This window comes from Carettochelys insculpta, chromosome 3 (assembly GCF_033958435.1).
Source record: "Carettochelys insculpta isolate YL-2023 chromosome 3, ASM3395843v1, whole genome shotgun sequence".
In the NCBI taxonomy this organism is placed as follows: domain Eukaryota; kingdom Metazoa; phylum Chordata; order Testudines; family Carettochelyidae; genus Carettochelys; species Carettochelys insculpta.
This window is the reverse complement of record NC_134139.1, coordinates 89,411,792-89,438,690: the sequence shown is the minus strand read 5'-3', so window position 1 is coordinate 89,438,690 and position 26,899 is coordinate 89,411,792. Positions and strand designations below refer to the sequence as shown.

General features: G+C 44.1%; 1 protein-coding gene across 1 annotated transcript in view; it reads left to right on the top strand.

Annotated features, from left to right (window-relative positions):
- The window catches only part of SYNJ2 (synaptojanin 2), a 96,279-nt gene extending 69,689 nt beyond the window's left edge, over positions 1-26,590 (top strand). The window contains exons 15-27 of the mRNA XM_074990307.1: positions 4,111-4,303; positions 6,860-7,018; positions 7,270-7,426; positions 8,315-8,432; positions 9,737-9,955; positions 11,566-11,644; positions 12,805-12,973; positions 13,765-13,935; positions 16,360-16,494; positions 17,680-17,792; positions 20,107-20,215; positions 21,445-21,647; positions 22,872-26,590. Coding sequence (XP_074846408.1) covers positions 4,111-4,303; positions 6,860-7,018; positions 7,270-7,426; positions 8,315-8,432; positions 9,737-9,955; positions 11,566-11,644; positions 12,805-12,973; positions 13,765-13,935; positions 16,360-16,494; positions 17,680-17,792; positions 20,107-20,215; positions 21,445-21,647; positions 22,872-23,672 — 2,626 coding nt within the window. The 3' untranslated portion in view covers positions 23,673-26,590. The remainder of the gene's footprint in view (positions 1-4,110; positions 4,304-6,859; positions 7,019-7,269; positions 7,427-8,314; positions 8,433-9,736; positions 9,956-11,565; positions 11,645-12,804; positions 12,974-13,764; positions 13,936-16,359; positions 16,495-17,679; positions 17,793-20,106; positions 20,216-21,444; positions 21,648-22,871) is intronic.
- The last annotated feature ends 309 nt before the right edge of the window (positions 26,591-26,899 follow it).

The window sequence follows — 26,899 nt, the reverse complement described above, 5'->3', positions numbered from 1 at the left end:
AAACTCTATCACAGCAAGGGTGTACCTACCCGACGCCCGCTTCCGCGCCATCAGTTTGCTGGTGCAAGTCATCACATACAGCCCCTCGGTGCCAGTCTTAACGTGCTTACAGCTGCTGGGCCACATGGCAACAGCGACGTTTGTGGTACAAAATGCCAGATTGCACATGCAAAGCTTGCAGCATTGGCTGGTGAGCGTCTACAAACCGGCATCCCACACTGTCCACGGGGTGCTGTCGCCCACGACAGAGGCGCGCAGATCCCTGGCGTGGTTGGTAAACCCCAAGAACCTGCTAGCAGGGGTGCCTTTTCACCAACCACAAATTTCTATTTTTGTTACTACAGACGCCTCCCACATAGGATGGGGAGCGCACATCGGCGACAAGGTGACGTAAGGGCTATGGTCTCCTGCGGAACAGACACTGCACGTAAACATACTGGAGCTCAGAGCAGTGTTCAATGCCTGCAAACATTTTCGAGACCACATATATGGCAAAGTAGTCGGGATCAATACAGACAATACTTCCACTATGTTTTACATAAATTGACAAGGAGGAGCCCGATCCCATGCCCTATGTGCGGAAGCAGTCCGACTGTGGAACTGGTGCATCGCCAACAACATAACGTTGAAAGCCTCGTACTTGCTGGGTGCTCACAACATGAAAGCAGATCAGCTGAGCAGGTGCTTCGCACTCACGCACGAGTGGCAGATCCGCTCCGATCTGCTACGACCGATCTTTCATACATGGGGGTTTCCCCAGATCGATCTGTTTGCCACCCAGCACAACAAGAAGTGTCCCCAGTACTGCTCCAGGGCAGGAGTGGGGCGGGGGACCCTGGGGGACCCATTCATGATTTCATGGAAGGGCCCCCTACTTTATGCGTTCCCCCCCACAGCGCTTATCCACAAGGTCTTGCAGAAAGCCAGAAGGGAGAGAGCCCGCATGATACTCGTAGTCCCAACGTGGGATCGGCAGCAATGGTTTCCCTTGCTACTGCGCATGTCGGACAGCCCACCGCTCCCTCTACCGGTGGCTCCGGACCTACTCACGCAGGCTCAGGGGTCCATAGTGCACCCCCACCCTCAGGGCCTGCGCCTACAAGCATGGCTAATCCATGGCTTAGCTCCTTAGAAAGCATATGTACAGAGGGAGTACAACAAGTCCTGGAAAGTAGCCGAAGGACCTCCACCAGGAAGACTTACAAGCAGAAATGGACTCGATTCACAGCCTGGTGTTCCGCCAAGCAGTTAGCTCCCCTTGACGTTCCTATACCGATAATACTAGAATACTTATTGGACCTCAAGAGGGGCGGGCTTTTCTTATCCTCGCTAAAAGTCCACCTTGCCGCTATATCAGCCTTTCGGCATACAGAGGAAGGGCCCACGGTATTCGCCCATGCTATAGTTACCAGGTTCTTGAAGGGGTTGGTAAACCTGTACCCCCCTCGGAAACCGCTTCCACCATCGTGGAGCTTGGACTTGATGCTCAGCACGCTAATGGGTCCACCTTTTGAACCATTAGCCACAGTTCCCCTACGTCTCCTTAGGATAAAAACAACCTTCCTCCTTGCAATTACGTCAGCTCACAGGGTCAGTGAGCTCGCAGCAGTTATGGCAACGCCGCCCTGCACAGTATTCTCAAAGGAGGCGGTAACCTTATGGCTGCACCCAGCCTTTGTTCCAAAAGTTTCTTCAGAGTTCCATCTTAACGAACCAATAGTTTTACCCTCATTTTACCCGAAGCCTCAGAGCTCCAGCAAAGAGGCACGCCTGCACCTCCTGGACGTGAGGAGGGCGTTGGCCTTCTACATAGACAGAACTAAATCCTTCCGGAAAACGGACAGGCTTCTAGTGTCTCTCACTCCCAGGTCAAAAGGGGAAGGCCTCTCTTCACAGAGAATTTCAAAGCACATTGTGTCCTGTGTAAAAATGTGCTTCGAGCTTCGAAAGACTCCTTTGCTGGCCCCGCGTAGGGCTCACTCCACCAGGGCGGTGGCAGCGTCAACAGCCTTCTTCAAGGGCATCACCTTGAAAGACATCTGTAGAGCGGCGACCTGGTCACCCTACGACACCTTCGCCAAGCATTATGCCCTACATCGGGTATTCCAAGAGGATACCCATCTGTCGACAGCGGTCCTTTCGGGGGCAAGCTGCACATAAACCGATTACCCACCTCCTTTCTTGGGTCACTGCTGGGTAGTCACCTATTGTGGAGCACCCACCAGGGCACTCTGAAGAAAGAGAAGTTACTCACCGTAGTAACGGTGGTTCTTCGAGATGTGTCCCCGTGGGTGCTCCACCACCTGCCCATCCTCCCCGCTTCGGATCTCTGTCTAGTGTTCTTCAGGAGCATTCGAGGCGGCTGGTCAAGGAACTGGCGGGGACCGGATTGCGCACATGGCCGGGTGTGCGCAGGGGAGCGGCGCATGCCAGCACATGCACGATCCAGGACAAACTGCTGGAAGAATTCCGATCTGCGGTGCCGGGCGAGGCCGACACCTATTGTGGAGCACCCATGGGGACACATCTCGAAGAACCACCGTTACTACGGTGAGTAACTTCTCTTTAACTAGAACTATCTACTGGCATGTCTCAGAGAATACTGGAACAGTATATCTGGCACCCCAAACCAAATGCATCATTGTGTCACTAAAATCTTCTAGAGTAGCAACGCCAAGGGACTGTCTTACTTTCACTAGTCTAACATCCACCAAGAAGATCTGTGCAGTCTTTATGCCCTACCTAATGCAGCAGTCAAACTAATAAAATCCACACCACAAGTGGTCTCTTACTGCAGCCTTCCCTGTTCTAAAGGGAAGACTGAAGTCCTGATTTTTTTAAACTAACACGTCTGATTGAAGTAGTCGAGACAAAGAACATATCTCTTACTTGGTGAAAAATGAGTACTCTGGTTTCAATAAAAAAGGATCAATAGCAGAATTACTCAATGACTGGTTGGACAAATGATTCCTTAGAATGGTCAAAACCCTTTCAACGCAGGTATTGATGTTCCCCTTCAACCAAGACAGGAACAAATATTTCCTCACTGACCTTCAGCAATCAAGGAAAAAGAAGGAACCAAGCACGGTTTGTGGTACGAAATTCCCCCAACTCTAGAACTTCCATGAGTATTTGTAATCAAAAGACAACCAAGACCGAACATTTATCCTTCCAGATATTATGCTGTGTCAGTGGACAAACATACTCTAGTCCAAACCACTTTGATTTTATGTACAGAATAAATGGAAATTTTCTCAGTAGGAGGGTTCACGTAGGACAGGGTCAGTTACAATTAAGGCTTACCGGAACAGACAGTGATGCGTTATTCTCAAAATAGACTGGAAATCTGGGATGACAACAAGTGGTCTGTGTTGCCAGATCAGTCCCTTTATAATCTAGTGTAAAACAGTGATACATAAATTGCTAAGATTTAATTGAAATATGATTTTATTAACAATGTGAATGCAGCAGGTAATTCATTATCAAAACTGATGCCATGTGAGCACTCAAGGTGTGAGTATTTGTTTCTAATAATCAACTAGCTTGACAAATACAGACTTTATAATCTGTATGCTTTAATATTTGCACCAATACATCAGAGATGTGGCCTGCTCTGTAATAAAAAATTTGCAGGTAATGTGTGGAATTGCTGCTTCAGCTGATAGCCAGATGCCCAATATTGATTCATGTCAGCAGAATGGAAAGTAAAAGGGAGTAAAAAGTGAACGTTAATTATTGTCAGAACTTTAACCTTATGTAACTTACAAAAGCTACAGGAATGTTTTCATGCAGAGAATGCTGTCTAGTTTGGAAAGCAATTTAAGAGGAGCGACCCTAGAAGAAAGTTATTTCATTCAATTGTTCTATTATTCTATTATTGTTTCTACCTGGTAATCTGAAACTCTAGAATGTGGATATAGTCAATAGTTAGATGCAGCAAAAGACCTGAGACCCATTGAACAACATGGATCTCTCTACTCATTTGTATGTTTTATAATTGGATGGAATATAAAAGCATGATTCTAAATAATATAAGGGTTTTCTTTTACTGTCCAGTAATGATTAATGAATTTTTTTCTTCTCCCCCTCCCACTCTTTTTTTTGGTCCAGGGATGTAGCAATAGACACAGTGAAGACAGGGATGGGCGGGAAAACTGGCAATAAAGGGGCAGTAGGTATCCGCTTCCAGTTTCACAGCACCAGTTTTTGCTTCATATGTAGTCACTTGACAGCTGGACAGACTCAAGTGAAAGAGAGGAATGAAGACTATAAAGAGATTACGCAGAAACTCAGCTTCCCAATGGTAAGTGTCTAGGATATCTAAGCTAGAAATGTTGTGAAAATTGTGTCCTGAAATATTTTAGTTGAGAGAGCTGGTAGCAGTCATGGAGTATTTGCACAAAAGAACTAATAAAAATGAAAATACAATTGAAAGCACAGTTCCATGGAGATCAGCTAACCCCAAACCAAATTACACATTTTTTTACAAAAATTCAACCCCTTTAGAAAAGCCAGATGTTAGAATACCTGAAGGTGAGCAATCATAGAATCCAAGGGCTGGAAGGGACCTCAAGAGGTCATGGAGTCCAGCCCCCTGCCCACAGCAGGATCAATCCAAACTAAATCGTCCCAGCTAGGGATGGAGATTCCACCACCTCCCAGTGCTTCACCACCCTCGTAGTGAAATAGTTTTTTTTTCTTAATCTCCAACCTGGACCTCCTCCACTCACAATGAAAGGATCTAACCAGATTCCCATCATCATTATGCTGCATCACTCATCCACCTGATTCACAGATGGAAAACTTCCAGTTTAGTGGACTAGATTCTCCAGTAATGGTGCTTAGAGAACCAAGTGTGGTGACATCCCAGAGTCACTAGTAGTTCAGTGGTTCTCTGCTCTGACCCAGAACAGATCAGGTTATTTTAGGGGCTGCTCTAAACTGAATTAGTTAGCAAGAGTCAGACTCCAGCCACTCCTTCTCTTTGAGCCTACATGCCTCCTGCTCTTCTTCACCCTTCCTCCACGCACTTCCCTGACCTCAAACTACAAAATCAAGACACACACCTCAATTGTTAGTTTTATCAGAATGTTGCAGACTCTGATGTTCTGAGATCCCTTTCCTCTTTATAGCTGTGTCTACATGTGCACGCTACTTCGAAGTAGCGGCACTAACTTTGAAATAGCGCCCGTCGCGGCTACACGTGTCGGGCGCTATTTCGAAGTTACCTTCGACGTTAGGCAGCGAGACGTCGAAGTCGCTAACCTCATGAGGGGATCGGAATAGCGCCCTACTTCGACATTCAACGTCGAAGTAGGGACCGTGTAGACAATCCGCTTCCCGCAACTTCGAAATTGTGGGGTCCTCCATGGCAGCCATCAGCTGAGGGGTTGAGAGACGCTGTCTCTCCAGCCCCTGCGGGGCTCTATGGTCACCGTGTGCAGCAGCCCTTAGCCCAGGGCTTCTGGCTGCTGCTGCTGCAGCGGGGGTTCATGCTGCATGCACAGGGTCTGCAACTCGTTGTCGGCTCTGTGTATCTTGTGCTGTTTAGTGCAAGTGTGTCTGGGAGGGGCCCTTTAAGGGAGTGGCTGGCTGTTGAGTCCGCCCTGTGACCCTGTCTGCAGCTGTGCCTGGCACCCTTATTTCGATGTGTGCTACTGTGGCGTGTAGACGTTCCCTCGCTGCGCCTATTTCGATGTGGTGCTGCGCAACGTCGATGTTGAACATCGACGTTGCCAGCCCTGGAGGACGTGTAGACGTTATTCATCGAAATAGCCTATTTTGATGTCGCCACATCGAAATAGGCTACTTTGATGTAGGCTTCACGTGTAGACGTAGCCTATATCAGATATGATTTCTCTTGGATGCTATTCTATTGATCATCTCTCAGTTGTCTCTTTTTAAGGCCAGCAATTGGCTCTGTATGGTTTTTGTGGCTGTGCACCTCTGCTTGCCTTAATTGTGTTGGCTGCTTTCGATTTCTTCAACTGTCATTTCTTTCAGACCTCTCCAGAAAACCAGTAAGCCAGGGAGTGAGAGTACCAGTCTTGTGATGTGTTCATTTATTCTGTTAAGTCAGCAAAGAATAGCATTTAGTTTGAAGCACAGAAAATTCAACACCCTGTTGTTTCCAGGGTTTTGAGGCTTGACACATACAGTATATTAATCAGTTTCAGTTTGTTAGAAATAATAGTGATGGTATTGAAGCCCTGAATAGAATATGCATTTTAAATGGCCATAAAATCATGCTTCTAGCAGTCCTTACTTCAACAGCTCATTAACTATTTTATATCCTGTACATTTACAATATATGCATATACTTTGTGTGTGTGTTTGTATGTCCGTAATACATATTAACAGTGCCCTCTACCGATGCTAGAAACAGATCTTAAGTGTTTTATGAATCCCTGTTAACTTATTTGAAAAAGAGATGTAGTTAGCTATGGAATAACACATGAAGCTTAAAGACGAGTGATTTTTCTGTTACTAGTATTTCTACTTTACATTTACAGAAACATGCTATGTAGTTGTGGGGGCAAATTTTCAGTCTGATCTTGACTGAAACCTCTATTTGTGCAGCTGCATACAACAGCAGGAATGTTTTGTGGCTGCAGGTATTTAAATGCTTGACAGTGCCATCAAATCAGATGTCTAAATTATGGAGGTGAAATTGTAGCTAAGTAACTGTGGGATGCAGAAGGAAATGTAGAGATCACTTTTTTAGCACGTATTGGCTTAGCAATTAAAACCTAGAAAACAAGTCCAAAATATACTGTTCTAGGGAGACTGAGTTTTAAAACGCAGTTGATTAAAAGGTATAATTTTAAGTTATGTTTTAAATTCTGTATCTCCTAACCAGGGAAGGAATGTCTTCTCACATGACTATGTGTTCTGGTGTGGCGATTTTAACTATCGCATTGATCTGACATATGAAGAAGTCTTTTATTTTCTTAAACGACAAGACTGGAAAAGACTCTTGGAATTTGATCAACTACAACTGCAGAAATCCAGTGGAAAGGTAAGGGAATTTATCCCATTTGTGCCAAAGTGAAAGTAGCCGTTTTCCAAAATACCCACGTTTGGATCTGAACTGATTGCCTTTTAGAGATCATGAAAATGGGGGCATTTTCAGACATGCGTTCCTGTGTGTATGTTCATTTTAAAAGCAAAGTGTGGTCATCCTGGTAAGTGATTATGTGACTATGACATCTTCATAAGCAGGAGTTTAGTTGATTGACAAGGTTTAATATTTTATTAAAATTTTAATAGATTTTTAAGGACTTCCATGAAGGCACTATTAATTTTGGGCCAACGTATAAATATGACGTTGGCTCAGAGGCTTATGATACAAGTGATAAGTGTAGAACCCCTGCTTGGACAGACCGAGTGCTTTGGTGGAGAAAGAAGCTGCCGTTTGATAAAACAGGTATGTAGAAACTTTCTGGGCTTTTTTTGCATTTCTCATTTTAAAAACCGGTGTCAGGCAGTCAGATCTCACTCGATCCCGGGGAAGGATTTTGGTCTAATGGTTAAAGAAGAAGACTGGAAGTCTAGGGTTCTTCGTTCTATCTGTAGATCTGGCCCTTATTCTGGTGGAGCTGTGATTTGCCTCGCTCACGGTGGTATTCTGCGGTGGTATTCTGCTTGGTTTCAATGGGACTGCTTGTATGAGTACAGGAGTCGCTTCTGGAACCTGAGCCAGTCACTTAGTTCAGTGTTTCTTACACTTTTTGAGACCATGGAACACCAAACAATAATAATTTTATGCAGAACACCTTCTCACCAGCCCTAATAATACTTCCTTCCGTTTCTTCATGCCTCTGGGGGCAGCACAGGGCCTCACCCTAGTATAAAGGGAGAGTCCAGGGTAGACACTGGCTGGTAAGGAAGCAACAATCTATACAATGCTCTGATCCCAGATTTGAACACTTCCTGTGGAAAGCAGAGAGGCTAGAGTCATACAGAATTTTGCTTTTGGGTCTGCGTGTGATTGTTTCAAAATATGGGCTTTTTCAAGCTGAAAGAAAATGCTGCTTTTTTTAACGTGACACTAAATTATATAAGGCTCTGATAAGTTTTTGATGTTGTGTTTTGTCTTGTCTTAATGATCTATGCTATCTATTGCACTTGGTTTTACATTTTGTTTCCTATCTGGAGATTCAAGATCCAGAGGGACATAAGTTCACTTTTAGGCTGAGCGCTTCAGGTACAATGTATTTTGGTGAAAACCATAGTTCTGTGAAATGCAGATTGCTAAAATAGTTTTAATTGTTATTAAAATCCATGAACTTTAATGCTTTTTTGTACTGTGTAGCTGGAGAGATCAATCTTCTAGATAGCGATCTAAGTGCTGAAACTAAAGTCAAACACACTTGGACTCCTGGTGCCTTGATGTATTATGGAAGAGCAGAGCTGCAGGCATCTGATCACAGGTAATGCCCTACCTGAGAGGATCTTTCTCTGGCTAGGTCTAGACTAGACCTTAACGTGGATCGTAGATACGCAGTTTCAGTGATTGGCAGTTCCGTAGCTGGAATCGACTTATCTACAATTGACTTACCTGACCTTCCTCATTGATGGAGGTTGGTGGGAGAAACTCTCTCATCAACCTCCATTGCTCCTTGCAAGTTGGAGTACGGGGGCCAATTGTTGATCCCTGATGGTTCGATTTCAAACATTTCCCTCTAGGTGCATGAAATCAAACCCCAGAAGATTGACCCTGACTGGGACGATCTACCAGATAGTGTACATGTACCCTCTGATTACATTGAGGCTCATTGAAGTACATGCTCAGTGGAAGGGCCGAAGATGATAGTTAATGGACACTACATGCTTACTCTCTGGTCAGCATTCAGCATTTAACCCATCATGGTTCTAAACCAAAGAGTGGCAGTGCCTGGGGGCTTTGTATTGATTTTCTTTTGCACTGGGAACTTAACAATGTTTGGATGAGCTGCAAAGGTCTGTCGCTGACAGGCCTAGTCTTGACCTGGTCTTCTGCTAGAATGAAGGCAACTGAGATTTTTGGTCTTAACAGTATAAATGATATGTTTTAGAGCGGGGGTGAAAGTTAATGAGCCTCTTTGAGATGGAAACACAGTTGGTCTCCCCAGTGCCCTGAGAAGGAAAGAGGAGAAAACCAAATATTGAGACAGCCACATGAATTAATTTTTCTTTAGGGAGAAGATTTATATTAAGATTAACTTTATTTTTTCTTTTCCTCCTCCTTTTCCTCCTACTTCCTCCCCCCTCTCCACTATATAAACCATGGATTCTTATTTTTGCTTCAAATCTGAGGAAACATGTCTTACCACAAAAGGTCATTCCCTAATCAGTAAAATTGTTAGCCTTTAAGGTGCTACAGGACTGCTAATTTTTTGTCAGGTCAAGTAGAGCTAACACATCTGTCTACCCAATGATGACAACAGTTCTCCACTTCAAGGGGTATTGTTAGGCTTAATTAAAACATCTGTAAAGTGCTTGGAGATCCTGGGACAGATGGTGCTAGAGAAGTACAGTAAACCCATGAGATACATGCAACCATGTTGCGCATGTCTCGGGTTAGTGTGACTGCCGCCCTGACAGAAGCCGGGAAACAGTTTAACCCGAGGGTTTAGTGTACAAAGTCTACAAATAGATTCTAGCTTTCAGATAAAATATCTTTTGCGTGTCCTATTACTTGAGGATGGTTTTGGATAACATAAAAGCAATGTCTCTGTGTATATGTAAAATCTAGGCCCGTGTTGGCTATTGTAGAAGTGGAAGTCCAGGAAGTCAATGTGGCGGCCCGTGAGAGTGTTTTCCAGGAAGTCTCATCCTTCCAGGGACCGTTGGATGCCACCGTAATGGTAAATCTCCAGTCACCAACTCCTGATGAGAAAAGTGAATTTCCTGAAGATTTGCGAACTGAACTTATGCAAATATTTGAGAATTATGGCATCATAGTTCTTGTCAGGTAAATATTAATTCTGTGACCAGTGCAATCTATTTTTTTTTAAATCCTAATTAAACTTGCATCAGCTGTATGGAATTGAAATAACCGTTTTAGACTGCAATGTATAGCATCCAGATTGTATTAACGGTTAGAAATTATTAACACTTGCATTTCATTTCTCTCCATTCTACTAAAGAAATATCCTGACAGGTTTGTCGGGTTTGTGAGGAAAGGGTTATGCAGTACTCCAGGTCAGAGGCTTCATCTTGAGTCTGCATCCCTGAGGCCATCTCATCATCCTGCTCAACTCAACCCTTCAATTCTTGTTCATTGGCTGTTGCCTCAATTTGGAGTACTTCTGATCTGTGCCTCCCATTCCAGTGACTGCCTTCCCTTTATCAGTATTTCACACCCATCTGAACCTCCTGGGTGACTCCATTTCTTCTTGATTTTAGAGCCTCTAGCCTATACTTAGGGGCTCTCTGACTCTTTTGTCATTCTTGCACCTACTGAGTCTGAGGGAAAATATTTAATTCTGTACTCTGTTGGAGCAGTTTTGATTCCTTCCAGCTGAGTTAATGTTGGGCCTTCTTGTAACTATGGAACTTCTGTGTTTGAAGGAAATGAGCAGAGCTTGGCATTATCTGATTTGTCTGTTCTGGTCTGGCTATGATCTGAAGAAGTGGGTCTGTCCCGCAAAAGCTCATCACCTAATAAATTATTTTGTTAGTCTTTAAAGTGCTACTGGACTGCCTTTTTGTTTTGATAGTATATTACCATAAGTGGAAGAAAACAACAGGATCAAAAGGAGCTCTCTAAAATGGGAGAAGTGTTAACAGGATCGGGTGGTGCCAGAGGAGTGGGGGTCGGGTTACAATTCTCAGCTGCTAGAGCATACATGTTAAGTGCTGCCTGGCCACAAAAAGCTACTATCCCTGCTGTTTCCTGCAAGAACCTAGCTCCTTGGTGTCAACAGTTGTGACTTGACAGCAAGACTGACAAGTCAGTCAGAAGGCATTTGACCTCCTTTTTAGTAAATTGCTTTGGTGGGCTCTCTCTGTGCCCTGCATGCTACCACATTGGAGATGCGGATTGAAGAGCAACCTGAGGACTCCCCTGCAAATACTATGCAAAGGTTTGGAGCATTACACAGCTACTGAGAGGAATGTGAAAGAAATGCACTTTTTGTTCATGCCCATTTGCAACTTGCAGTAATACAAACTAGTAGCCTTTGAGGAGGTTCCCTGCCCCCCTTTAGCACAGAGTTCACACACAAGAGATGAAGCTGTTACGTAGAAGGGTAGAGCAATTAAATGGGGAATTGGAAAATACTGTTATTGAAGGAAGGTATGTGACATTTGCTCAACCCCTGCTCAAAGATGTTAACCTCTGCTTTGAGGACAGTCCCAGTACAGTTCACGCTGGTGGTGTCACATGAGGAAGTACAAATGGTGAAGGAAAGTTAAGGAGAACTTGGTCCTACCTGTCACCAAAAAACACTTGCCAGTCATTGCCCTATTTTGAAGAGCTGAATGAAAAAAATGCAAAATTATTTTAGTCACAGTTTAGTTCCTAGTATTTGCTCATGGATGTCAAACTATACATTTGTCTCCTCTTCCTGTTCTTATCAGGATCAATCGAGGTCAGATGATGGTAACTTTTGCAGACAGCAAGTCAGCTCTCCGTGTTCTGGATATGGATGGTATCAAGGTAAAACCATCTCCAATTTCTATGAATTCACCTCAGACTTTGCAAAGATGGATGGCTTGGGTTAGAGACCCAAGTCCATTCGTAGGCACCTGAATCTACAGTAGAGATCGGCAGCAGTTGCAGCACTCTCACCCAGTGCTTGTTGGGTGTTGCTCAAACTCGGTTGCTTGTAATGGTGCTCTGGGGGCCATCTACCATTGTCAAACCCTCTTCACGCTTGCTTTTTCCAAGTGCAACGACTAAACTGTCTGGCATCATGTGTAATTGTGGCAGCATGTACTATTACGCAAAATGTTTCCACGGCAAACTGTTTGCTTGAGGAGGTAATTTGGGGTCTGCTTTATGGTGAGATCTTAGGCTGCTAGAGCGTAGGCGGGATTTTTCAAAATGCTTAAGTCCGTGGTTCTCAGCCGAGAATACAAGAACTGCTCTATATATTCTACAATGAAATGTAAGCAACATGTTTAAATTCCTGTTAATTTGTTTTATAATTATCTGATAAAAATGAGAAAATCATAATAGTATGGCTGTGACACTTGTATTTTTATGTCTGATTTGGTAAGCATATGGCTTTAAGTGGGGTGACTCTTGGAGTACACAAGACTAATTGGGCTTCTGAAATGGGTACAGAAGTTTGGAAAGGTTGAGAGCCACTGGAATAAGTGGTTTAAGAGCACATGGGATACGTGCTCTTAAGTCACAAGACACTTTTGAAAATGCCACCCCAACTGTAATTATTACACTTATCATCATTTAAAACGTTATAATTGCTGTGATATTTTACTATTTCTCTCCAGTAGCAAATGACTGTGAGTGCAGCACCAAGTAACCAAGAACAAGGCAAATTTTAGTATGAAATCTTTGAAGAAAGGACTTGCACAATAAATAAACCCAAGAAAATCAGCAGGGTTGTTTAGTCAATACTTGGAGTATTGTTACATCCAAAGAATAAATGCTGGAGGGTTTTTTTTTTCCCCCCTTGATCGCACTAGGAAGAGGGTTTCCTTTTCATTGAACTTCTGAAATGAATATGTTGAAACCCAGATTTCTGAAGCACTCATTAGGTGGAACTTCCACATTCTTTCAGTCTGTCAGGGCAGTGTTCTCATTCTTGTAATGATTCTCTTAACAAAAGGAAAACAATTTTTTTGTAACTCTAGGTAAAAGGCAGAGCAGTGACTATCCGACCTAAGACTAAGGATTGGCTGAAGGGCTTTCAGGAGGAAATTGCTCGAAAACGGGAGAGCATAGCTCCCATGTCACCCACAGCAAACTCCTGTCTGTTGGAGGAAAATTTTGACTTTTCAAGTTTGGACTATGAATCAGAAGGTCAGTGGCCCAATTCTAGGTTGAACTATGGGAATGTGTGGTGTTCATTCGGTTGTGTGGACCAGGTAGATGTCTGTGTGTGATCACTAGCTTAGTTTGTAATAAAACCATTCTTAGAAACCAGGTTTGTAAACAGAGCCTTAATCTAGCATTGTGAACTATTGAGGGGGACCCCAGCTCTCATGCAGAGCCTCACTGACTGTCAGCTATCCACAGCTGCTCTCAGACTAGCACAGTCACCCTACGTTAATGTGCCCCAGATCAGTGTTTCTCAAACTGGAGGCCCTGATGCAAAAGGGGATCACAAAACTAGTTCGGGGGGGTCATGAGAGCACAACAAAGGGGAGCTGTTGGGGGCAGGATACAACAGCTGCTGCTCTCTGGCCACCCAGTTCTGGGGGCAGCACCATGATCAACAACAGCACAGAAGTAAGGTTCGTATTACCATACTATGCCACCCTTACTTCTGTGGTGCCCCTCTGTCCACCCTGCCCTGAAAGCAGCAGCAATGCAGACATAAGGGTGGCAATGCTATGAGTCTACATCTCTTGAGTGCGTACAATATTTTGTATCGGTTTTTCCAAGGAGGGGGGGAAGTTGTCACAGCCTGAAGTATTTTCAAAGGGGGGGCCCAGAACGCTGATCTGTGTACACAAAAAAGCAGTAATAAAAACACATGGAGTTAACAAAAAAACTGCCCAAGTTAAAGTAACTATTATGGAAAATGGGAGTGAGCAGGGAACACATGTGGTCTGACAATGTGTTTGTGTTTGTCAAATATGTTGTTTCAGGTGATATAGTAGATGATGAGGACGATTATTTGGATGACATGCTGCCTTCGCACCCGTTACCAGAGATGACAGAAGGCTCACCCAAGAGTCCTGAATATTTTACAGTTGCACCCACAGTAACTTCAAGCAGAGCTTCGCTGCTTACTGGGGAAAAGCCATGCCCGTATAAAGGTAACTTACACAGCTTGTTTAAAGTGAAACCTTCAAGTTTGTTTCCTTGTGCTTCTCTTGGCTCTTGGTTGTATTCACATGTTCTCATTTGACTTACACTTAGATTGTCGGCTTTGCCACACAGGGACAAAGTATTTTTATTCTGATTCGTAGAGTGCCCAGCACAGAGGGGCCCAGGATCCATGACTGAAGCTTCTGAATGTTCCTGTCACACAAAAAGTAAAGAACAAATAATTAAGCGTAAACCTGCCTTTACTCTGGGCACTAGTTGTGCCTAGGAGAGGTGCCCATGTTTGCATATTAGAAACCATAAGAAGTAGCAGTAACTCCCCTAATCTGTCTCGCAACACACAGCGCCAATGCACACGAGAGAGTATCATCCTTACTTTAGGCTCTTGGCAGTGAAGCCTCATCCGAAACCCACTGAAGTCAGTTGACTCCCATTGACTTTGACAGACTTTGGTTCAGGGCTTAAAACCATAGGCACTGTAGGCAGTGGAATGTGAACTCTTCAGAAACTTGCCAGCAAATTATTTCAGTTGAATTCCTGTTCCACCTAGACTAATAGTTTGCTTTACACCTCCATGCTCATGTTTTACTACTACTTGGCACATTCGAGGCTTGGGCATCCTCTGACTTAAGCAACGGTCACTTGTAAAATCTTGCCAGTTGCTTAGGACTATTGTAATTTCTGTCTGTAGAGCTTTCTCTCTCTAGTATTGGGATTGCCCAAGGAATACTACAGATACTGTGGTAACAGTGTTTAGTTTTACCCACAACAGACAAGTTACCTTAGTAGTTAAGCATGTTTAAGGTTACGATTTTATCACAGAGATGACACAAGTCACAGAATGTGTGACTTCCAGAAATTTCTCTGACTTCAGCCCACGGGTGCCTAGGAGTGCAGGATCCCACTGCTACCTGGTGAGGCCAGAAACTGCAGGGTACTCCTGCCACTCAAGGCAGTGTAGGTATCAGTGTGGGTGACAGAGGGAACAGGGGGATTCTGCTGCTCCTGGACATGAGGGGACACCCCACAGTTCCACCCAGGCACAGGATACCCCACAGCTTCTGGCCCAGCCCTTGCAGATCTTAGCCTCTGGGGATGGGAAACCCCTCAACTCGGAGCTGTGAAGGAAGGGAACCCTGGAGCTCCAAGCACCCATGGGTGGTGGGGGCCCTCAGAACACCCAGCCAGGCCCCCCCAGATATTTTTAGTAAAAGTCAGGGACAGATCACAGGCAACAAAGAAAAATTCATAAAGTCTGTGCCTGTCCCTGACTTTTACTAAAAATATCCAAGGAAAAAAACCTTAGTCTTATTAACTATGTTCCATGTCTGTCCGGTTTGTTGAAGTGATCATCTGTGTCATAAGTCGTAGGTTTTTTTTTTTCCCCTGCTCACGTATTTTGTTGTTATGCAAAGAGAATGTGAAACTGCAGAAGAGGTTACATCAGATTAAGTTACATCAAGAACTAGCTCAGCCTGCAAGTGGGTCTGCCTTTAGCAGCCAAGCACCATCAGAATGGGCTGGAAGGAGGAAGGGTGTTCTCTATGGAATACCTCAGTGCAACCGTCTTTCTTCTCTTATAATCATTACCAAAACAATACCTAGCATGGCATTATTCCGGGAGAATTGGCAACCTTTCAATGAGTTGTAAAGTGGAGAGCCTGGTTACCTAATGATAACATGATATTTTTTAACACTAGCATTGCTAACTACACTGTCCTGACCAGTTCCAACCTCATTTTAGTTAGACGGCATGTAATTCTTCACTTCTTTTCCTAATCTGATGTGTACTAATGTTGTGTGTTATTAAACAGTTGTGCATTCCACCTACAGGGTGCTCAAAACAGCATTAATTTTTATTAACTAAAAGTAGCTTATATGCACTGCATACATGAGAAAATGGTTATCAAAACACGTTTTTCATGTAAGAGTAACTGAATCTTAAAACAAAGGAAATAGTATCTGTAGTTAGTGAATTGAGTAGTTGTTTCTGGTCACCATGTCCTTCTAGATTAATATTACAACTAGTAGATCTCATCCTCTTACACCTAGTTTTTATTTATAGATTAGGAGACGAAAACAAGGTTTCCTGTTTTTTCAATTCCCATTGTGGAGGACATGTTATTGGTAAATAACAGGAGAGTGCTTAGAAATGCCTGAATTGAAAAACTGAGACATTAAAGTGAGAGAGACGTGAATGGGGCACTAACCTTGAGACATTTCCTAAAAAGCTATCAGTCATATACTGCTGCTCACATGTAGTAGTCTCTCTCTCTTTTCAGATCACATGTATCCCTCTCCTGAAACTCCGGTCTTGCTCAGTCTCTGCCATAATTCTCAAAGGAAAAACAATTCAGGTTATCTTTTTTTTTTTTTTTTTTTTTTTTAAACCCCTCCCCCGCTGAAATCTCTAGATGACTCTGACCTAGCTGAATTAAAGCAGGAGCTGGAAACAAGTGGGAAGCTTCGCCATCGTTCTCCAAGCAGATCTCTGTCTGTTCCTAGCAGGCCTCACCTGTCTCAGCCACCCCAGAGACCTCCCCCACCAGGTAAGATTGAGGTTTCTTTTTAAAAATTGTCTCGTCAGCTGGATTCCATTGCCACCCTCTTGTCTGTAGTAATAATGAGCAGGTAAACACCTTCGCCTGCTTCAATCCACACTACCTGCTGTTTGTCAGGCACGGTATTCACCTTCCCTTCTTGCCTAGCCTAGACTCTTGTGGTGTTAGACAACTGTTGTGTTTCGCTCTAGTAGTGGCTGCATTTCAGAGAAGAGTGAAGTGTTTATCTGAAATAGTTTGGGATGAGAAACACTGTAGAAGTGAAAGTCCTTTCTTCACAATAGTGGAGTTACAATGTTTCTTCAGCACAGGGGGAAAATTTGCAAATACCTGGTGCTTTGTTAGTTAAAGACACCAGTATTTATTCTCATTGTCTTTTTCATACTCAAAGCATTTTCGTACCTTTAAAAAAAATGGTTTAATTTTGGATGCAATACTCCCTTTTGAAGGCTTAAACAAAATATTTGTTGGTGTGATTATTGTCCTTTCCCATTAGACAGGTACTTCACACACTGCCCACCTTTGGAAGATAGCTGAAGATAACAGAGCTGTTTTTCTTCATTGGATAGGTTGACCTCAGTCCTGGCCTGGATTTCTGAGGAAGAGGTGGTGGTATCCTACTCAAGTTAGAAGCCAGAGCAAAATGCCACTCATGTCAGATTGTACCGATTCATTCATAGACTCTAGTGTGAGAGGGGACAAAGGTGATCTTCTGATCTGACCTCTTGTATAGATCCATAGGCATTAGACTTTCATGCATCACATAATTTCTAGTTCCACTAGAGCAGGGATTCTCAAAACTTCATTACACCTCAACCCCCTTCTGATGTGAAAAATGGCTACATGAGTGGGGACTGAAGCCCGAGCCTGCCTGATCCTCTTCTGCCCAGGGTGCAGGGGCCAAGGCCAAAGCATGGGCTCCACCACCCCATGCAGGTGGTTTCAAAGCCCAAAGGTTTCAGCCTCGCGCAAAGGGGCCTGTAACCTGAGCCTCACCACCCATGGCTGAAGCCCTTTGGCTTTGGCTGGCTGAAGGGGGATCAGGCTTCAGCCCTGAGCCACAGCAAGTCAAGGACAGCCCATTATTGCTCAATTGTGATTTTTTTTTCTTTTTTCTTATTTATTGTGAATTGCATGGGCTCTTGCACTTAAAGTCACTTATTCCCCTTACAGCTGGAGTACCTGTCAGAAAATCCCCTTCCGATGGTTCCATCTCCTCAGGAAGCCACTCTCAGTGCTCCATCCTGCAGACAGCAAAGCTTCTCCCAGGGGCACCTCAGCAACCAGTGAGTCCCTCGCAACACTGTGCCTAACAAGTCATGAAAAAGCAGACCCGGTGCTCGTTAGGGTCTAACTCTACTAGCCAACAGTTGCAATTTGAGTCAGGAGTGCTGAGCAAAGCAGTCAGGGTACATTCACCCTGTAGTTACCCAGCAACAGTAACTCTGGGGCATAATGAGCAGAGAAAGCGTGTGTGTTATACGCAATTGCCTGTGCGCGTGCGCGCGCGCACACACACACAGAGACTTATTAAAGTAAGTAACAGCTGTCTCACAACATCAAACTCAATAAGCTGCAGGTATTTAACAAATTTCCCCTTTAAAAATGGTCAGCTTTCCCTGCCTGCTACAGTCTAGATTTAGTTACTTCAGTTTTTCACCAGTGGCTGTATTTCAATGCCACATTCAGCATCCTCTAGACCGTGGGTGTCCAACCTCTTTTCATCGGGGGCCACACGGCAATTTTTTATATGTTCCAGGTGCCAAACACAAAATAGCCGCAAACCACCACCCTCGCAGCCGCAACTGCCTTAGGCCCAATCCCTCCCATGCACCCCTCTAGCCCAACTTCTCCATGTCTGTCTCGATGCCCCCACTTCCTCTCCAGCTCAGCCTGTCTGTCTGTCCATCCTTCTCCCTGCCCCCACCAGCACCCCAGCCCAGCTCTGTCTATTTGTCTGTCCCAATACCTCCCCACTGTCCCTCCAACCCAGCCAGTCCATCCATCATCTGTCCATGCATCTGGGTTCCGCTACCTTGAGGATGCCACTCATCTTGGCGAGCAGGGTGTGAAACTCCTGTGGCTTCACCTCGGGGTAGAGTAGAGCTGGCCTCGCGGCAGCAGTTCAACAATGCCATCCTAGCCATAACTGGGAGCCTGTGCAATGCTGTTCAGCAGTGCACTCAGCCACTTGACACCCTTGGCAGGGCTGCTCCACCGCTATGCTGACCAGGAAAAGAGTGAACAAGTGCGCACCGGGACTACTCATTATGGACGGCCATGTAGGGACAAACCCCCGTGAGAGACAGAGCTCGCGCGTTCTCCAGTGTGTCCCCTGCCGGCTCCCACCACATACATCACAAGCAGGTCACTGGGAGCTGACCCTGCCATGCTGTACAGGAGCTGGAGGAGGGAGCAGCAGCAGGAGCCACAAGTGGCTCTATAAAGAGCCACATGTGACTTGGAGCTGCCCAGCCGCCTCCGTGGGCCGGATGAAAAGGTTCCATGGGTCAGATTCTAGCTCATAGACCACGTGTTGGACACCCCTGCTCTAGACCAGTTTTACTCAACAGCTGGTCCATGGTCCTGTCCAGGTCCCTGCAACCTGGTCCCCAGTGGCTGGGGATGTGTGTCTTTTTCACATCTCTTAAGAACATAAGTTGGACTGAGGTAAGTGGGAGTGTAGATCTGCCATTTAAATAGCTACAGCTATACCCTGTAGCGGTTCAGGGTAGCCACTCACAGCAGCCGCAGGAAGGACTACATTGTCTGTGCCGGGACTGAGGTAGGCCTAACTGTGCCATTCCGGACTGTGGGTATTTCACACCCCTGAATGAGGGAGCTGGATCGACCTGAGGCCTGGCCTAAAATTCTCAAGGGGTTGAAGAGCGGGGACAGGCAGGGAGAGCTGTCATGGCAAAACCAAGACAACAAAGGTCTGTTAAGTTACTTTGTGTTAGTACTAATGCTAACCTCATTCGAGCACAATGAGGCTATGCTGTAATCCTATGCCAGCCACTGCTTGGGTGGTCTTAGCCCAGTACCAGGTGCACACACAAAGGGCACATGAGACCATGACCATATCTGACACCCTCAACGGAGAGGCCCAGAGCTGAATAGACCTGAGGTCTAGATACTCCTTCCTCATACAGAGGAGCCTCTTCCTAGTCAAGAGGAGGAACATTAATGGGACCCTGTTGGGATAGTTGCACTGCTGTTCCCTGTGCTGTACTTTCAGACTTGGCTGGGGGCTGTGACTTAGGCACATTTTAAAGTAAAATTTATGAACAAATGCTGAGGAAAATGCTTCCCTCTCCCCCATCAGACAAAAGCCAGATAAAGAGATCAATCATGGCAGCCTCAGCCAGTAGCAAAGCTCTAACAGCTGCCAAAGGAAAATTAAAATAACGCCCTTTTCACATATTAGAAGATTGTCAAATGGTCGCTAGTGCAGTTCTGCGGCGACAGGTGTATGAACCATGGGCAGTTATTACATCTGTATAGCGTATAGCCTGCTGATTAAAGGATTGCTCGAGAAAAGCTTTTTCCTTCAGAAATACTCACGCACCTACTCTTCCCCCTACCCCCTTTTCTTGTAAGCCTAAAGCCCGGACTGGAATAAGTAAGCCTTATAATGTCAAGCAGATCAAAACCACTACACCTCAGGAAGCAGAAGAAGCTATCAGATGTCTGATGGAAGCAAAAGGAGGTAAAAGGAAGGGTATTTCATCTTTCCTGATAACCTACATAAGACGTCTGTTTCCTTTAAAATGCTCATGAATGAATTCAGTACTGCCTCGCAGTGTTTTCTGTCAGTTTGGATACCATTGTTTTTAGATTACTATTAAAGAGACCCCATCAAATTAAGTCACATCTTATAATATGTGCTAGCATTTCCTGTGACTAAGAATGTCGTAGATTATGATACTCAGCTGTACTCTGGGAAAGAGTGCCTTCCTTCTCAACACATTTTGTTCCTTCTGTGACTTCAAAGGAGTAGCTGCTTGCTTTAGAAACAACAGAGTTCACTTCCTCAGTTAGCAGAGCAGAACCTACACGGCAATGGGAGAATGAGCTGGATTCTAGTCAGGCTTACAGAGGATTGTTAACCAAGATGTAAGTGCAGAGAGTCCTTATTGGTGATGAAACATAAACCAGAAACAATTCATCTATACCCTCACATCCCAGCCTGAGTATATAGAGCTGGCAATTAGAGGAAAAAATGTATTTTCATTTGTAAAACTGAGCAAATGTAATCAGGAATCATTGAGAGAGAATAACTCTGGGATATCACAGTGCCATTTTTGTATTTGCTCTTCAGCGCATGTTTGCCCATTGAAGGAGGAAAAAATTGGTGAAACCAAGTTTACTTTGCACCAGTTTATTAGTTTACTTTTTATATTGCACTTGGCTAAGAAAACTAGGCTGGTCAGTTTCATTTTAGAATTCTCATGCTGTCAGCACCTTCTACAGCATTTTTCATTTATAAAACCCAAAGTGCTTTACAAAGGTGATCAATATCATATCTCCATTTTATATATGGTGAAACTGCAGTACCAAGAGGTTAAAATGTCATGCCCACGGCCATCTTAGCAGTACAGTGGCAGAGTCTGAAATTTAACCCATCTGTCCTGAGTCCCCTCCATTGATCTATCAACGAGGTCACACACTAGCACAATGTTGCTGTGGTTGGGGTGGAAGGGCTGCTGGCAGGGAGTGTAATGAATACGCAATGACTAGTTTTTCATAAAATTACAGAAATGCTAGTGATACGTTTTTGCAGAAATTCTCTATTTCCAAAACCTTCATCTGTAGCCCGAACATGGTCACTATAAGGTAATAGGCAAAAGAATTTTGGAAAACAAGACCCCAAAGGAAGCAGATCTTTGAACTACACTTCAGACAGATTCAAACTAAGGTGGATATTTTTCATTTCAGGAACACAAGAGGATGCCCTGAAGCCTGCTCCAACAATAACCCAAGCAGCCAACCAACCTAACTCCTTTCCCAGCATCTCCAAGTCAGCATCATTTCAGGGGTCACAATCAGGACCAATGCTTGTGCCCCATCGCCCTCCACCCAAAGTTCCAACCGCAAAGAAGCCAGTGCTCCCGCAAAGAACTGGAGTCAAATCAGAAAATGTAAGCAGAACACATCCAGTTATTCATTATGCATAGTTTGCTTTAGCAGAGGTGGCAAGTCGTTAAACAGTTTATGTGAAGTTCTGTCATCTGGCTCAGGAATTTGTTTGAGCTTTTCTGTCCCTGAAGTGTCTTTGCATAGGACAGTCACTGTGGCCTGTATGCACAGTAAATGAACATCAAATAGAGGAAATTATTATCCCCCATTTCAACAGAGGTCTTAATAAGTAGAGCAAATCACATTCAGCTCTTATCATGCCTCTGTGATAGTCCATCCTCCTAGTGGTTTTTGCGCTCCCCTGAACTACTCGCTTGTCCACATCTGTCTGAATTGTGGAGAACTGAACACAGAATTCCGGATGCTATTCTACCAAATCCCCATCTCCTCCCTGATTTGAGAATTCACTGTGCACTTGTCTAGTTTGGGGACTACTCACTCTCAATCTTATGTTTCTTTCTGCATTGATGCTTTACTAATTACACTGCATCCAAAACACCAAGTAAAGGTTTTCTTTGGCAAGATCAGAAGGAAACAGCCTGCTAAAATGCTGCGAATTAGCCTGGGCAAATATGGAAAATATATTTTTAAGGTTTTTTTTAAAGCAGAATATAAGGCACTAAGGAAGAAAGCAAAATTCTACATGTGGCCTCAGTAAGACACAAATGCAATTCCTGGGTTCGCTGAAGCTAATTGTCCTTCAGTCTCATTCATCAAAAGGCACCCAGGCATGTTTGAATGCCCCAGTAATGTGACTCCCATCATGACTTTTTGTTTAAATATTATTGCAGCAGCAAGAAAATGTAACCGTTAATGCTCCAAAATTATGGGATCTGGATGTTGGCCCCAAGCATAATTCTAATGTGGAAAAGAAAATGGCCCTAAAGGGGATGTATTTTTAACACAGAGAGCGAAGAGGATTTACGCTTCTAATTCCCCACTTACAGCGTTGAAACTAATGCCATAGTGTGCAGTGTGGTGTGTAAGAGCAAAGCAGGGCTGCTTGGAAGCTGTTACTCCCATGGCTTCACTTTCTGCTTCTGGGTGTCTTTCTGCAATTCCACCAGCTTCTTTCAGTAATGCACTCAGCAAATGCACATCCTCTTTATCCCACCTACAGTTTGATCCTTTTCCCATCCAGATGGGCAGAGCGAGTGCTGTGACCAAGTCTGCATTTAAAATGTCGCACTCACTCTCATATTTCTTTATGCTTTTTTTTTTCTCAGTCTGTGTGGCCAGAGGAGCAGCTTAGCCAGCAGCCCATCTGCTTTCACATTGGATTGTCTGAGCCGTGCCTTGAAGCCAAAGGCATTACCAGTCCCACTAGGATGACCCCTGTCCCTAAGCCCAGAACAACACTCCCTGGGAAAGCTCCTGAGAGAAGAAAAAGCAGTGACAGTCAGGCTCCTAGCCTAGGCCTTTCAGAGGCAAGTGCACTGCCTCTGCAGAACTCCTCCTTTGCCCCAAAGGTTCCACCCCGGAGGAAGAAGTCTGCTCCTGCTGCTCTTCACTGGCAGGTGCTTCAGAGCAGTAACAGTCTGCTTATCAGTGGCTTAACGTTCAATTCCAACAACAACAACAGTCCTTCGGAGCACAGTCCTGCAGCACCGGAAACTGACCTCCTCTCCCTTTCTGTCAGCGAGCCTGAGCTTTCAGCTCACCCACCCACTGCCAGCCGTGGTACTAAGCACTTGGCACCAGCTGCGTTGGACTTTATTGCTGACCTTCAAGGCCCTCCGACCCCAGACATCAAGCAGCCACAGCAATTTGACTCCAGTTCACTAACCGAGAATGTCAGTCTCTTGGACCTGGACACAGATGTTTCCTTTCCTTTTTCCATACCAGCAACAACTGGGCCTCCGTGCAGTCCGAAAGACTTGAAACTCCCCAGCCCCAAAGATTTCAGTCACTGGGTCACATTTAATGATGATGAGGACAATGGTACATTATCAGAGGGAGTCAGCAAACTGTTTGTCTTGGAACAAAACAAAAGTACTTTGGACACAAATGCTAATTTAGAGTTGTGAGATTTTTTTTTCCCTATAAAAATCTAATAAGGATACAAGATATAAATCTGCTTTGAATGCAGTTGCACTAAGTGTGGCAAAGCCACATGTTATTTTTGTGTTTTTATAAAAGCCTAGTACTATGCTTGGGGGAGTTGGTGGGGAAAATACAAGATATTAGGCAGTAACATACACCTTGCTAAAAAAAATTAAAAAAAAAAAAACCTTAAAAGGAAATAGTTTATTCTAAACTAACCAAAAAATAAAGTGACATTTCCGATACAGAGGGTATTTTTCAAGAGTAAGTAATGATGTCTGAAGAAAACAAGCAAAAGATTCATAGGCATCATTTATATTTCAAAAACATTTTATCATTTAAAAGAGACTGGTCTACATGGTAAAATTTGTCAGTAGAGCTACAACAGGATAATTACACCAGTACGCTAAATCCGAGGAGTGTTCCCAGAGGGAATCATCCTGAAATGACTAACAGTTTAATTATACCACTACAATTCTATTAGCAAGTATGCTGTAGATGGTTCCCATGTTGCTTCTCTTTTGTGTGACTTACAGCTAACAGTTGGTTCTGTAATCTCCTGGTAGGCCTGCTGACCAGGGCATGGGGAGGGCAAAGGGGGCAGGTGCCCAGCCGCCACTGCTGCTAAAGGAGCAGTGCTGGGGGCCAGAGCTCTGGGCTGCTTTGGAACACTGCAGTAGTGTTGGGGTGCCGCTCTGAGGGAGTTGTGGGGGAGGCAGGACTGACAGCCCTAAGCCCTGCCCCTTCCGCCCTTAGTCCCACTCCTTCTGTGGCAGGGAGCCAAACCCCTCCTCCCATATTACCCTTCCCCCCGCCCCCCCAGCCCATGGCAGCTGTTGGCCCTGCTGTCTCCTGGTATAAACTTGCTTGCTAAATTCCTCGATCCTTCTTTCTTGTTAAGTAAAAGGGGTGGGGAGATGTGGAGCAGAGGTTGTCATAGATTAGATTCTCTCTATTTTAATGAACATGCTGGTTTTTAATCACAACCAAGCAACTGCACACCGATATTATGATGGGCCCTTATAAGCTAATCATGATACATTTAGCAAAATTATTCTAGACACTTGTGTTTTCTTTCAGTGCATCCTCTCTTCTATATTCAGATCTTAACTGGTTTTGTTCTCTTCAGTGTGACTTAATGCCTGCAGTCCACTCAAAAGGAACATAAACAATGACTCTTCAGCAGTCTGGATGGAACTGTGCAGGTAACCTGCTCGTAAACATTCCTTTTGTCTGCGTACTGTGTGTGCAGTCAGTGGCAGAATCCTGTGGAAGTACACAAGATGTTTGACCACTACTCGTACCTTTGCTCCCCCCCATTTTCTCTTTCCATGCAAGGAAACGTGTTCATGCTTGGCTGCTAATGAAATAATAGACACAGATGAGCTGTCTAAGTTTACATGACTGGTAGGCTGGTGAGGCAGAACTCAGCATGAACAAGGATAGCAGAATCTCGCCCTCAAGTGGAAGGGTGGCTTTTTAATTCTAACCATTGAACATGTGCACGAGACACTGGCTAGTTGGAAGGTCATTTCCCATTCAAAACTGGCAATGCAGGAGCTAAGTGTACAGGTGAACCTTCCTTACTCACTTCTGCTCAACAATTGCCATCGCATTACTATAAACAATTTAGCAGGCATGAGGCAATTCTATGCCTTTTGGAAATGATGCCTTAGCATCTTCATCAGGAGAGCAAGCAGATCTGAGAAACAGTGCAACAGCACCGTTTGCTAAGAATTATATTCCCTTAAGAAAATGGCAAAGGAAGACAGTTAACTTTTTATTTAAGGGTACTACTCAATGAGAAGTGAAAGGAAACCAGATCATAAGGCTAAGAACAAACTTGAAAGTGGAATCCTTCATGCAGCCTTTCGTCTCCCCCAGCTAATGGCAGATTGAGGCAATGGGTAGAATTACAGCACATCACAACTAGGGGGGAATGCAGGGTAGCAAAAGTTCCTTACAGAAAATGCAATTACTTATAGGAAACTCTATGGTAAAAAGCTGTAGAACAGAGGTTTGTTGAAAACTAATTCCATGAGCATAAAAGAGTCTGTCAAACTAAACAATTTGCAGTCAGCTTGTGTTTGTTAGGATCAATTCAGAGAGGAAATACTACTGTGACAATGATGGGTGCTGTGCAGCAGCACAGGTCAGTTGGACTGGGCTGCAGGTATCCCAGCAGTGCAGCTGACCTTGGAGTAAATAAAATGCACTCAGTTTTAGCTTATTTTGTACAAGTCTTTCCAAATACTTCAAGAATGTTATGCTGAAAACTATAGTATCTTGGTCTATGTTTCAGAAATCATAGCCTGGGTAAAGCATCCTGAACAGGGACCTTTGCTGCACAGTCTTCAAGCAAATAGTGCTGCAGTTGCTGCTTTACTTTCCTCCTTAGATTTATCCAGTACTGTGATAGAACAGTATAAGCTACAGGGGCCAGTGTTTTTAGCAGAACAATGGTGCAGTTAACATACAGTTCTCACAAAATGCTACAGCTGGTGTCAGGTTAGAACAGGCCAGAATAGCAAAGTGAACTCTGCGTTTGCCAACCACCTCTGCATTTATGCTTCTCAAATGCCCAAGAGTTAATTAAAAAGGAGGATCATCTTGATTTAAAATTAGGCTGTTTAGTGTGTGCAAGGTACACATGACCTGTGGTTAATTTGTGAAGCATTTATATTGTCTGTGTGGAAAGTACATAATTAAAAATTAATCCACCTGTGTTTCAGTTCAGGTCCAATAACTTACAAATGGATTGACGTGTCTTCTTGGATGGAGAATTACTAAAATTATGCTAATATTTTAAACCATTGATCAAGATGAAAAACCTGGGTCTTGTATTTCAAATTGACTTTTTTATACTGAAGGTGTAAATGTCAATTAAATGTTTTCTACAAATCTTTAATTGGTTTAGTTCCCTTCTCAGTTGCCTAGGTAATTATGTGAGGTCAGCCAGATCAATTCTGTTGGTCTCCAACCTTGTTCAAGCCTTCTCATTTCTGCTGCTGAATTCTAAGCAAAAAGACATTCTATGTAGAAGTTACGCTCCCTTTATATCCAAGCTCTTCAGGCACATTTCTTTAGTAGTAAAGAGGCTAGAGTGAGGTTTTAAGTTTTCAGTTCTACAAAGGTGAGCCCCTCTGAAGGATACTGGCCACCTACTTCCCTGGCTCATCACAACCTCCTGGCCTCTTTAAAAAATAAATAA